General features: G+C 46.4%; 1 protein-coding gene across 2 annotated transcripts in view; it reads right to left on the bottom strand.

Moving 5' to 3' along the window:
- PDE6A (phosphodiesterase 6A) overlaps positions 1–10,100 on the bottom strand; it is a 47,071-nt gene extending 36,971 nt beyond the window's left edge. For both annotated transcript variants that reach the window (XM_015565609.1, XM_015565608.1), the window contains exons 1-4: positions 9,469–10,100; positions 2,927–3,079; positions 2,191–2,280; positions 1,441–1,581 (exon numbers count right to left, since the gene is read on the bottom strand). In XM_015565609.1, the coding sequence (XP_015421095.1) occupies positions 1,441–1,581; positions 2,191–2,280; positions 2,927–3,079; positions 9,469–9,942 (858 nt within the window). In that variant the 5' untranslated portion in view covers positions 9,943–10,100. The remainder of the gene's footprint in view (positions 1–1,440; positions 1,582–2,190; positions 2,281–2,926; positions 3,080–9,468) is intronic.
- Positions 10,101–12,771: the final 2,671 nt, after the last annotated feature.

Here is a 12,771-nt window from a genome sequence, read left to right on the forward strand (position 1 = left end):
TGACTTCCCCTTACAGGGAGTTTAAAAGAAATGGAGGGAGGAATGCTACAGCATAGAGCAGCTTGCAGATCCTTTAAGGTAAAAATTGGGCACCTTAAGATGGAGTTTTTCTAAGTCAGCTACTCAGAAATTTTTTGGATTTAAAAAAGAACCATTGCCCTAGCCCAGTGGTTCTCAACCTTCTGGCCCTTTAAATACAGTTCCTCATGTTGTGACCCAACCATAAAATTATTTTCGTTGCTACTTCATAACTGTAATGTTGCTACTGTTATGAATCGTAATGTAAATATCTGATATGCAGGATGGTCTTAGGTGACACCTGTGAAAGGGTCGTTTGACCGCCAAAGGGGTCGTGACCCAAAGGTTGAGAACCACTACCAGCAGGTTTGGCTCTGTGGATAGAGCCTATTGGACTGAAGGGCCCAGGTTCGATTCTGGTCAAGGGCACATGCCCGGGTTGTGGGCTTGATCCCAGTGGGGGTCGTGCAGGAGGCAGCTAATCAGTGATTCTCTCTCATCATTGATGTTTCTATCCCTCTCTCCCTCTTCCTTCCTCTCTGAAATCAATAAAAAATACATATATTTTTTAAAAAGAACCATTCATTTGTATGAATCCATTCATATGCTACTTTCTGAAGGATTATCAAAGGGTTTATTGCTCCACTAGATCTAAGGTCTTTTCCAACCCCAGATTCTGCGACTCACCTACTCATTCAACCAAATATTGGGAGAGTCTCCATTGCTCTGTGCGCCATGCTCGGCATGACAAGGCATAAAAGTGAAACTGACAGGAATCCTGTACCTTGGACCTTTGGGATAGGAAATCACGAATCTAAATAACTCTGGAATGTTATTTGGTTATTCCAAGGCAGAGCATGATTAGGCTCAGGAGGCAGAGACAGAGAAAGAGCAAGGTGAGAGCTAGCGTGGGGAAACCTAGCTGAAAAACAATGCCAGGAGCCTTCTCCGGCTCTTTCTCCGTGGCCAACGTATCTGGGGCAAACCTGGCCCCTGAGCATTCTGAGGGACCAGACCGAAGCCTCTGCCCCCACTTCCATTGCCTGGGTCAGCCCTGGGCTCGCCGAACCATAGGACAGGCTTCTGCCCACCTTTGAATACATTTTCTGAGAATTCCTGAAGTTGGCAGCTTTTTTCTTTCTGGATTGTCACCCTTATAGAAATCTCTTTATCACTCACCCACACCTTCTCACCTACACTTTCTTTTCTAGCTGACGAGGGCAGATGCGGGTTGTTTTTACTTGCCTGTGCCCCAGATTGACTTCCCCCCTTTAAATGTTGGTGCTCCTCTCCTCAGTGTAAAACTGAGACCGACTTTCTACAACTATCCACATCCTCCCGTGCCAAAGACTGGGCGACACAAGGCTGGCTCCTCTCGGTGTATATTTAACCTGTTCTTGGGAAGGTTCGCTCCTTTCTCACCTTCTGCTTGGTCATGTCTAAGAGCCCCACAGAGTATCTGTCGCAGTTGAGGAAGGCTCGGACCGTGTACAGGGCTTTGTGGAACTGCCTCTCGATGTCCGTAAGCTCTTCAAAGACTTTGCTCCCCGACCACAGCAGTATCTGCAGAAACACCAAAACAGTCAACGTTTTCAAGGTACAAAGCAGCAGCTCACTGAGCTAGAGGAGAATGGCGACTCTGTCAAGTTCTCTAGAGTTTATCTCCTTTCACCCTCACAGTAATGCTGAGATAGAGACAAGGTAATCATCCCCACTTTATAGACAGTGAAACTGAGGTCCAGGGAGGTGAAATCATTGGCCAGCTTACCACTCTCTCCACTTCTTTGATATCATAGGTTGTTAAAGAGAAGGAGAATAACAAACACTGATTGAGCACAAGTGCTTGTTCTGTACAATAATCTTTTGAGGGTAGAACCATAATGATCCCCGTTTTACAAATGGGGACACTGAAGCTTGGAGAGAGTAAGTGGTTTGCTCGGGTCTTAGAGCTAGTAAGTGACCTAGCAGGGATTCAGATCCAAGCTATCTGACTTGAAAACTGGCGCATATAATCACTCTGGAATAGAGCTTTATAAACATCCACTACCTCCTAACACCAGGGATGTTCGGCAGAGACTGTGTGATGGTTCTTACCACCTTCCTGATCACATCAATGTTCAGTAAAAAAGAAAAACACGTGTCCAGCCCATTCCCGTGAGCCAAACTCCCTACCTGGCCACGCCGAGTCTCACAGTTGTGCAGGTAACTCAGATGGAACACCTTCATAATTAGATTTGCAAAATTGAGGTACTTGAGCAGAATCTGAAAATCAAAGAGCATGTGGGGAAATAGATGAGAAGAAATCCCTCCTCTGGTCACTTCTACCATCAGCAAACACATGAATATTTTAAAAGCTTCATCAGAGGCAATTTGAGCAGATGGACCGTGGAATGCTGACTCGCAGCATGTTGCATTATAAGAGTATAAAACTCACAGAATGGACAATGTCAATGTAGCTACTATTTATTGGGTTTGCAGTCCCTGTGCTAAGCCATTTATGTATGTTATCTTATCTGATCACCACAAACACCCCAAGAGATGAAAGCTGTAAAGTAATCCTCATTTTAAAACTGTTTATGTTAAAGCCCAGAAATCAGACACCCAACTAGGGAAAGCCCTGCGTCATTCTTTCTTACAAATAAAAAAAAAATAAAACAGAGGTTCAGGCAAATTAAGTAACTTGCCCAAGTCAAACAGCTCGATATTAGCAGAGCCAGAACAATCACCCCTACATTCCTGGCTGCAAAGCCCAGGATCCCGCCATGCCTCCCTCAGAGAGCATCACACTAACCGCTTTGTCTTACGGATGGGGAAACCAAGGCCAAGCCAAACAGCAAGGTTCAGAAGCCTTCGTGAGCTGGGAGAATGGGCTAGCACGGCCACCCCACACTTCCCAAAGCATGCTTACCTCTTCGTCGCTCTTGGTGAAGTAGGGCCCACCCACTTTATTCACAGCCATGATTATGGCCACCACGTCCTTCCCATTCATTATGGGGGAAGCCAAGATGTTCTTGGTCTGGTACTCTGTGAGGGTGTCCACGAAGTCACAGAAGTGTTCATCCTGAAAGAAGGCAGAGAAGCAAGCTGGATGGGCAGATGAAGGGCAAAGACGATAAAATGCCTCAGAGCTCCATGGTAGGGATGGGGTGAGGGGGCTCCCTGTTCTCCGTTGACAAGAGAATGAAGACATTCCCAGGGTCTCCCCTTCAGCAGGGCAAGGCAGTCGGAGGGAATGTCTGCCCTGAAAGCCTCTGGAGTCCAGTAGGAGAAGAAAGCCCGAGATGCACCTGTGAAGGGCTGTGGAGGAGATGAGAGCAGAGCATGCGGGAGGCCTGGGGTGAGGCCTTGCGGGGCTGACTTTGCCTGGGGAGGGAGGTTTAGAGAAGGTTCAGTTAAGCCCCAAACAGAAACTTAATGAGAAAAAGACCTTCGTGGGTATAATAAGCACAACTGCTAGCAGGCATTGTGCCTGGCACTTCACCTGCACCATCTCAATGTAATTCTCCCGATAACTTACGAGATGGGGACCACGAGTGCCCCATCTTATAGAAGGGGAAACTGAAACTCGAGAAGGTTAACTTTACTTGTTACTTGGGGGTGTGTGACTCCAAAACCTGCCCCCAGCTCTGCTGCCTTTTGGGGAAGCCTGGATAAGGTTAGACCTCGGTCCAGGTCATTGAACAAAAGAATATGTTGCTTTCAGCTTTTCTGATAGTCCAATTCTAGTGCCACACAGCCAGTCCCATGGAAATCCCCCTCCTACAAACCTGAATGGGAGGCCCACTGTGCATCAGGCTTTATGCTGAACACGGGCGACACAGGGGAGACTAAATGTCAGGCCAGTACATTGATAGATCAGCAATAGTGATATAGGACATAGTGGTTGGCTCAAAGCTGTGAGAGTACAGACACACATACACTCCACCCTTAAAGCAGCCTGGGAGACCAGTATAGGGCGGTGCCGTCTGTGTGGTCAGAAAGAGGAGACAGATCCTAAATTGTTGTCTTCATTCCAAAAGAATCCACCTTCCTGTTTCCTGGTATCACTGTAAGGTTTACCAACTGTCAGCATTGCTTGGAACACATGCCAGCCCAGACATGCCCAGCTCATGCTATTGTGAGGATGGAGGTGTACTTCACCGAGCCAACTGAGAGCTTTGCAAGAAATGAGTGTGCAGAGTCTTTTCTCGATTCAGAAGTTCAGAGGGAGATGCTCTGCAGTGGGATTGAATAAATTGGCAACAGCATTATTGTCAGCGAAGCCGTCTCACACCAGGCGAAGGGTGAAGGAATTAAGAGAAGCCTGTCGTGCTGTGCTTGAATTAGCATCCGTGGATTAAACAAAACCTCCAAAGAGGCATTAGCCACAGAGCATTTTCCATGTCCTTCTCTAAGGACACTGACAAATCCCTGAGCCCAGGTATGCGTGGGGCGTGCTCAGGCTCATTTCATGAGGTCAGTTCCGTCTTGCAACATTCACCTCACCTCTACCAGGGCAAGCAGTATTTGGGCCTCACCTGCGTCTGAGGCTGATGTTACCATCTTTCCCTTGAGTTCTCATCCTGGAATGCCCTTTACACATAATACAGCTACCAGTTGACTGGCATTTGCATAATTGTTGTCATCCTTACATTTTCAGCATATAAAGTGTTCTAAACTGTGTCATAGAAACTCAGATGAACAGACGCAGAAGGGGCCTTAGGAGCCATTTAGCTCAGATTGCTTATTGCTTAAAGTCTAGGAATCAGACACCCAGCTAGGGAAAGCCCCAAGTCATCCATTTGTTCCGTTAACATGAAGAGAGCACTTTCTGTAAGTATGTAGGTATTGTTCTAGACCGGCCGTGGGCAGACTACGGATCCGGTCCATTTGAAATGAATAAAACTAAAAAAAAAAGACCGTACCCTTTTATGTAACGATGTTTACTTTGAATTTATATTAGTTCACACAAACACTCCATCCATGCTTTTGTTCCGGCCCTCTGGTCCAGTTTAAGAACCCATTGTGGCCCTCGAGTCAAAAAGTTTGCCCACCCCTGTTCTAGACTCTGGCCTAGAGCAGTGAACAAGATGGGTAAACTTCTTTCCCTGGTGAAATGGGGTAGGCAGACAAAAAGTGGGTAAACAACTAAGCATTCTCCCTCCAGGTTGTGTGACTGCTCTGAAGGAGAAAAAGGGGGTGATGCTATAGACAGGGGTGGCAGGCTGAAGCTACTGTAGTTAGTAAAGATGGTGAAGGAGGCTTCTCTGAAGAGGTAATCCCGAGAGCTGAGGACTCACAGGAGCCAGGCGAGTGAAGCGCATTCAAAGCAGGAAACACAGAGTAGGCAAAGGCCAACACGGGGGTGCAAGGGTGGACGTGGACAATGACCTGAGAAACAGAAAGAAGACCAGTGTGGCTGAAGCACAGGGTGGGAGAAGGGAAGTGGAGGGCAAGGCAGTGAGAGACAGGGGCAGGGCCTACCTGGCAGGGCCTTGGAGGCCACTGTACAGGGATTAGATTTTATTCCAATGCAATGCAATACTGCCTCTCATTCCCAGACTCCTCAGTTCCTGTTTTAAAACATTCACAGTGCCAAGCTCCACTGTGTCTCATGATGAGATCTACTGTTTATTGAATAATGATGATGTACTAGGCCCAGAGCCAGACAATTTACATATATTGTCTCATTACCCCTCATATCAACCTGCCACCTAGAACTGTCACTTTTCCTGTTCTATAGATAATTCCTTGCTGGCATGTGGCATAGTGACTTTATTCACTCATTAATACACTGATTGATTGATTGACTGATTGATTGATTATTGATTGATTCATTCATTCATTCATATTTATCAAGCACTGACTTTGCCAGAGGCATTGGATATGCCAAGACTAGTAAGAAAGCTGAGGTTGTCCTCACTGGGTTCTCACAGTATAGTGGGGACATCATGTAAAACATGAACCCACAATCCCAACCATAATGTCAGGTGCTCCCATGGGATGAGTGGTACCCTGGAGCCCCAGGGAGGGAGAGACTTGTTCTCTGAGTGGCTGCAGGGGCCCATCAGTACATTGTCAGTAATTGAAACCTCTCTAGGCATCAGCTTCCTCTTCGGTAAAAAGCAGAGTATTGGGACAGGTTCTCCTTGCAGTTTCTTTCTGATGTAGAGTGCTGGGTTCCCAGTCTTATAGGAGGAGGAAGAGAGCAGGAAAGCTGGATATCTGATATAAGGGTCTTTGAGAGGACCGTCCTCAGAATGGGATTTGTCCTTGTCTAGGAAAAACTCACTGTTTTCCTTTACTCTCATCTCACATTACCACATTTCTATGCTACTTCTACAACCAGACGTGTGGGTGTTTTTCCTCCGCTGACTAATTCTCCGGCACCAGCTGAGTGTCCTATAATTCAGTTCAGTTCAGACACTATCTACCTGGAGCGATCATCAGACCCCACCAGTTAAGGGTTCAGTCCCCTAACACTGCCCCCACTTCAATCCCCAGTCACTGTCAGAGCCCCAAATAGAATAAGATTTCTCAAGCAGGAACAACAGGAGAAGCAAACACATGCAAATGCCCAAGTACACAAGACTCAGTGGCCTGCACTGGCTTCACCGCCAGGCCTGAGCCACCAGCCCAGAGACTGACCAAGGCTGGGAAACTTCCAGAGAAACACAGGCATGACTTCCAGAGTGAACCTTGAGGTGGAACAGGAAGTGGCAGGCTGTCCCTTAGACAGGGCTCAGCAAACTCTTGGACTGGGATCTTTGAAATCAGGGAACTAAATTCCCAGCCCTGCAACACCAGGACCCAGAGAAGCTCTTGGTACCTCTGCTCTCTGTTTTTCCTGTAAATAGAATCTAAATCGAAAGCTCCAGAAGGGCAAGGAGCCACGACTGGATTCTTCCCCAAGTCCCATGCAGACCTGGCACAGTGTCCATCCCAACAACAACAAAACAGTAATAACAGTAACAAGAAGCAGGAGCTGCCACTATGAGCCATTACAATGTGTCCAGAACCCCACTAGATGAGAAGCAATTCTCTCCTTTAATCCTCCAGTAGCACTGTGAAGTAGGTATTCTCACCCATTTTATAAATTAGGAAGTGAGCCCGGACAGGCTAAACGATTTGCCAAGGCCATGTTCTTAGAAAGTGACTGAGTCATGGTTCACCCCAGATCAGACCTCAAAGCTCCACACCCTAACGTTCTGCCGTATGATTTGAAGTGACCTTTGGTTTTAAACAGCACCTGGCCCAGAGCCGTCATTTTACAGATAAGGAGGAGGTCTAGAAGAGTGGGGCAGTGAAGAGTGTGGGCACAGGCCAGGGTGCCCGGGTTCCGATCCCCACGCTGCCCCTTTCTCTCTGCAGGACCCTGACCAAGTTACTTAACTGACCTTTCCAGGTTTCAGTTCCATCCTCTGTAAAACAGATATAGTCAGAGTGTGTCATAGACCGTGACAATCCATGTTGGCTCCACTTAAAATCTAGAGAGACGTGAAGGGAGAACACCCCCCAATCCAGTGATAGGCGAGTCCCCAGGAAAGCTCCCTGGGTGCAGGACCGTTACCCTTGGCCATGGGTGTCCATGGGAGATAAGGGAGAGCGGAATCCCACGGGAGGTCCCGCCCAGTGTGTTTCAAAGAAAACCATCTCCCACACAGGCCCACGTGTGCGCTTCTTATCTTGCCAAGGAATCTGAGTCAAAAAGAGGACCCGTTTGAATTCTTCATGGATGGATGTGAGGTCCTGGGCCTGCAGTCACTCCTTAGTGACTTTGAGCAAGCCCCTTCTCAAGCTCTCCTGGCTTCAGGCTTCTCACTCACTGAATAAAAGTTCAATGAGATGATCTCTGAAGCCCCATGGCTCCTCCTCTTTTTAACCTTAAAATCCTTAATTTGAAATAAAGTCAGAGGTAAGATGAGCACAAAGACACAAACTTCGAGGCTGGATCTTGGAAATGACCAAACACAGGCTCCTGGTTTAGCCAGTACAGCAATAAATGGGAACTGCATGGGTCTTGCTATCGCGGGGCAAACATTGTCTTAGGTGAGAAGGTGTTAGAGCAGGGGTCCTCAAACTTTTTAAACAGGGGGCCAGTTCACTGTCCCTCAGACCATTGGAGGGCCGGACTATAGTTTAAAAAAAAACTATGAACAAATTCCTATGCACACTGCACATATCTTATTTTGAAGTAAAAAAATAAAACGGGAACAAATACAATATTTGTATTTGCATGTGGCCCGCGGGCCGTAGTTTAAGAACCCCTGTGTTAGAGGAATTGATCCCTTGGACTACACGGGTTTGAACTGCATGGATCAACTTATACGTGGATTTTTAAAACCTGCACAGTTCAAACCGTATTGCTCAAGAGTCCACTGTATGCCATAACCTGGTTGTGAATCTTTCATGCCAAGTGTTTACTGGGCATCTGCTGGATTCTGGGTCCTGAGATAAGGAAAAGAAAAAGGCAGGCATGGTCCCCGGCCCCCAGGACTTACTTATTGTGGTAACAGGTGTTAGGAAGGAGGCTGTAACAGGGATCCAGGATGGCCTCCTGGAGGAGGTGACCTTTAAGCTGAGATCTGAAGGATGAGTAGGAGTTGGCCCTGGCAGGGGGCTATGGGGAGAGCTGCATTCAAGGGATTTACCCCCGGAGATCAAAGAGGTCTTTGTCAGGGCTGCCAGTAGAATCCCACACAACGCTGGACTCTTAGAAGAAGGAGCCAAGTGCTCAACCAAGTGCTCGATGCTAACATGTCCAGGAATGAGGCAGACTGCCATCCTGTCTCCTGAGTTAACGCACGAAGCAAAGCATCACCTCACCTCGGTGGTGTCCTGCCAGAAACACACAACCTGAATCTAGCATGAAAACATGTCAGACAAGCCCACATGGAGGGACATTCCTGTAAAGTATTTGGCCTGTACCCTTCAAAAACATCCGCATCATGGAAAACAAAGACAGACTGGGGAACTCCTGCAGATTCAAGGAGACAAGAGACAGGGCTTCCATTGAGGTGACTGGACAGATGGAATAGGACTGTTCATTAGATAATAGTATTGTACCAGTGTTACATTTCCTGAATTTGACCTTGTACTGTGGATACTTAAGATCTTTTCCTGGTCTGGAAATACACAACAAAGAGCCCAAGGTTAAAAGGGCATTTCTCTGCAACTGACTCTCTAATGGATCTGAAAGAATGGAGACACAAAGCAAGTGTGGCAAGATATAAACAACTGGTGAATTTAGATGAAACGTATACAGTTCTCTGTACTATTTTTAAAATTCAACTCTTAAGTTTTTCCTCCCAAATAAAAAGTCATAAATAATAAATAAAAAGAAGCACCAAGTCATCACCAGCTCAGTCATAGTGGCCAGCAGCTCCCCCATCCCAGTGGGCTTTGCAGTCAGAACGCCCCTCCCCCCCCAATAATGCCTCCCTGCCCCCCCTCCTATGGGGAAGAGGGTACCTCTTCTGTGTTGGGGACGTTGGTGAGCTTTTTAGAGTGTGCGACGTGGCCCACCACGCCCATGTCCAGGGGGAACACAATCTCGGAGTCGGGCACCACGAGACACTCCTCAAGGGCAGCATCTTTGTGGACATTGAAGAGGCGGGTGGCTAGCTCCGCGATGCCATTTCGGGCCCGGTACATGAACAGGCTCATGCGGTCTGCCTGCAGGAGGAAGCACAGCTTCTTCATGACATTGAAGATGCATTTCTCGGCCTGCAGGTTCTCCTGGAAGTCCCGCAGGAGGTCGAAGATGATTTCACTCTCCTCCACGCTGCTCAGCGGGTGGTAGCTGCTGAAGTCCACGGCTGCCTCCTTGGCCCCCAGCAAGTCTGAGATGACCTTTGCTCGGTAGCGGAGGTCGTAATACTGTTTGGCAAAGCTGACATTTGAGTCCAGAAACTTCTCCACCTCTTCTTCCGTCACCTCGTCCATGGCCGGGAAGTTTGATGGTTACTTCCGCGGAGGGGCTGAGGCTGGCCTTCTGAGGACAGTTTGGTCGTCTGTGGCAAAACTGAGTCAGGATGCGTTCTGCTACACCGCGACTTCTCTGGGTCTTGTCTGCAAATCTCACAGATGTGGCTGCATAGGACAGGGAGTGAGCTTGGGAGATTAAGTCATTAATATTCCCCAAGAAGAAGGATTACGAGGATCAGAGTGTTCTAGATGCCGCTGGGCCCCAGATGGGAGAAGGTGAGAGTTCTCTCTTCACCTTGGCCCACTAATAACTGACAAGAGATTTTTGCACAGAGCAGGAAGTGAGCTTAACTAAAAAAACAGACATTGAAGCAGATGCTGCAGAGTAGGTGGCACAGGGACCATCTACCTGTAGATTTGTTTTCTCTGCCCTGTGTAGTGTTTCTCAACAGTTGACAGAATCCTTCAATTACTGCTTAGATGTGTTTGGCTTCTCTTGGCGAATCGGAAAACGTAGTAATTGTGTTCTCTTTCCTCCATGGCATGAATGATTAGAGCCGAGAGGCACTGCCCACCCAGCTCCCATCCCCCGGCTCCTCACCCCTCCTCTCCATGGCCCCTTCCCCAGAGCCTCCCCAATTTGGAGCTTTAGGCTGCATGCTAACCACTCAGGCAGCTTCTCTCATGTACATTGTGGGTCTGGCACCTCTAGGCCCCTATTTCACAATCTCTGCATCAAAGTCTTTCCCAGCTTTAGATTTCAACGATTCTCTTATTTTCGAATTCGAAGGACCCTCAGAAATACAACAGCAGGACAGAGATATTATAAGAAGACAGTTCCCAAGTTGCTAAAGGTGGAATTTTGGAAATTAGACCTGGAACTGAGTCTGGGCCCGACATTTGCTACCTGTATAAAGTATTTAATTTGTCCTAGACCTCACTTTGATTATCTGTAAAATCAGAGTTATTTTAGAGGGCTGTTGTGGAGATTAAATGAGATAATATGCTGAATGGTGCAAAGCTATGCACCCAGTGTCTATTAAGTTGAAGCATATGAAATTGCCCCCCTTGGACTCTTTTTATCCTACACAAGTGGCAATTTCATACTGCTCAATTTAATAGGAATCATCTAATCATTATTAGTTATCATAACTATCCAAGATTAACTGGATTACCCCATCATTGAAGGTATGGGAGAGAGAATTCAGACATCGGTACTTAAATAAGAAGTTGAATCTGGGGATAGAAAGTTAGTAAGGAAGCTGTTGCAACCTTTCCAGAAATATAAGGAACTGGCCTGGGATGGAGGTTAAGAGAACGGAGGGAAGGAAGTGGGTACAGAAGCAAGAACAGCGTGAAAGGCACAGTGGCTGACTGGGGTAGTGAGAAACAGTGGGTAATCCGTGTGTCCTTGGGCCCCAGTGGTAAACTTGGCACTGAGTGTCCCCCTTCAGGACATTTCTCTGGCATTAAATGTTGATTTAGCCTCTATGTCAGTGGTTCTCAACCTGTGGGTCGCGACCCCTTTGGCAGTCGAATGACCCTTTCACAGGGGTCGCCTAAGACCATCCTGCATATCAGATATTTACATGACGATTCATAACAGTAGCAACATTACAGTTATGAAGTAGCAACGAAAATAATTTTATGGCTGGGTCACAACATGAGGAACTATATTTAAAGGGCAAGAAGGTTGAGAACCACTGAGCTAACCCTTAGGATTGCTCGAACAGCCTGCTTGATCTGCCCCCTCATTTTATACTACCTTGGTGCACTCCCATATTTCATTTGTTTTTACTCTTAACCTGGAGTTGATAGCAGTTCCTAATAGTTCAGCCACCTGTTGACTTGGTGACTTTTTGCAGTTACTTGGGTCTGTCCCTGGAGTGTGGTGAGTCTGTGAAGTTCTCCTTGTTTTACCATAAGGGTCTAACCTAAGTTAATAGATGAGCCATGTACTAAAAGTTTGTCTTTATGTGCATTTTAACCTCTGTGCATTTTTCGAAAGCTCTGATTCTAAAAGGGATCTGTAACTCAAAAGCAGTTAAGAACTTTGGGGAGTCCTAAAAAATCAGGTAAAATTGGCTCCTAAAAACAAGCTTTGTGATTATACTAGTAGAAAGGCAACAGGTAGAAGGGTATACTTGGGCTTTAGGACTGAAGTGAGCTGAGTTTGAATCCTCTCCTGTAATATAAAAACTTAGTCATTGGGCAAATTACTTAATCTCTGGTTTCAATTTTCTCATTTGCTGATAATGATTAACAATGATACTTATTTTAGAGAATTGTTGTGTGGATTAGAGGCAGTATATGTATTGACTTTGGCTGATGGACAGTTTGCAATAAATGTAGCCACTAATAATGATAATGTAAGCTAAGCATACTTATAATGTAAGGTAAGCAGTGATATTTTGTAACAAGCAGAAGTAATGCAAATATATTTCCCTTTGTTTTGGGGAATCCTTGCTCAATGCTATTTTTCCATTGCTTTCAGATAGAGTGGAAGGGAAGTGGGGGGAGAGAGAGAAACATCGATGTGAGAGACACACATTGATTCGTTGCCTCCCACATGCACCCCTACCAGGGCCCAGGATCAAGTCTGCAACCAAGGTACATGCCCTTGACCGGGAATTGAACCCATGACCCTTTGGTCTGCAGGTCAACGCTCCAACCACTGACCCAAACTAGCTAGGGCTATTTTCCTTCTTTTTTTTTTAAACCAAAACTTTTATTATTTTTCTCTTTGGAAAGTAATACATCTTTGTGTTGTAGAAAATTGAGAAAATGCAGGTAAATAAAAAGAATGATTACCACTCAGAAAAATATTTTGATATACATCTTTCTTTC

This window comes from Myotis davidii, unplaced genomic scaffold, assembly GCF_000327345.1.
Source record: "Myotis davidii unplaced genomic scaffold, ASM32734v1 scaffold18, whole genome shotgun sequence".
In the NCBI taxonomy this organism is placed as follows: domain Eukaryota; kingdom Metazoa; phylum Chordata; class Mammalia; order Chiroptera; family Vespertilionidae; genus Myotis; species Myotis davidii.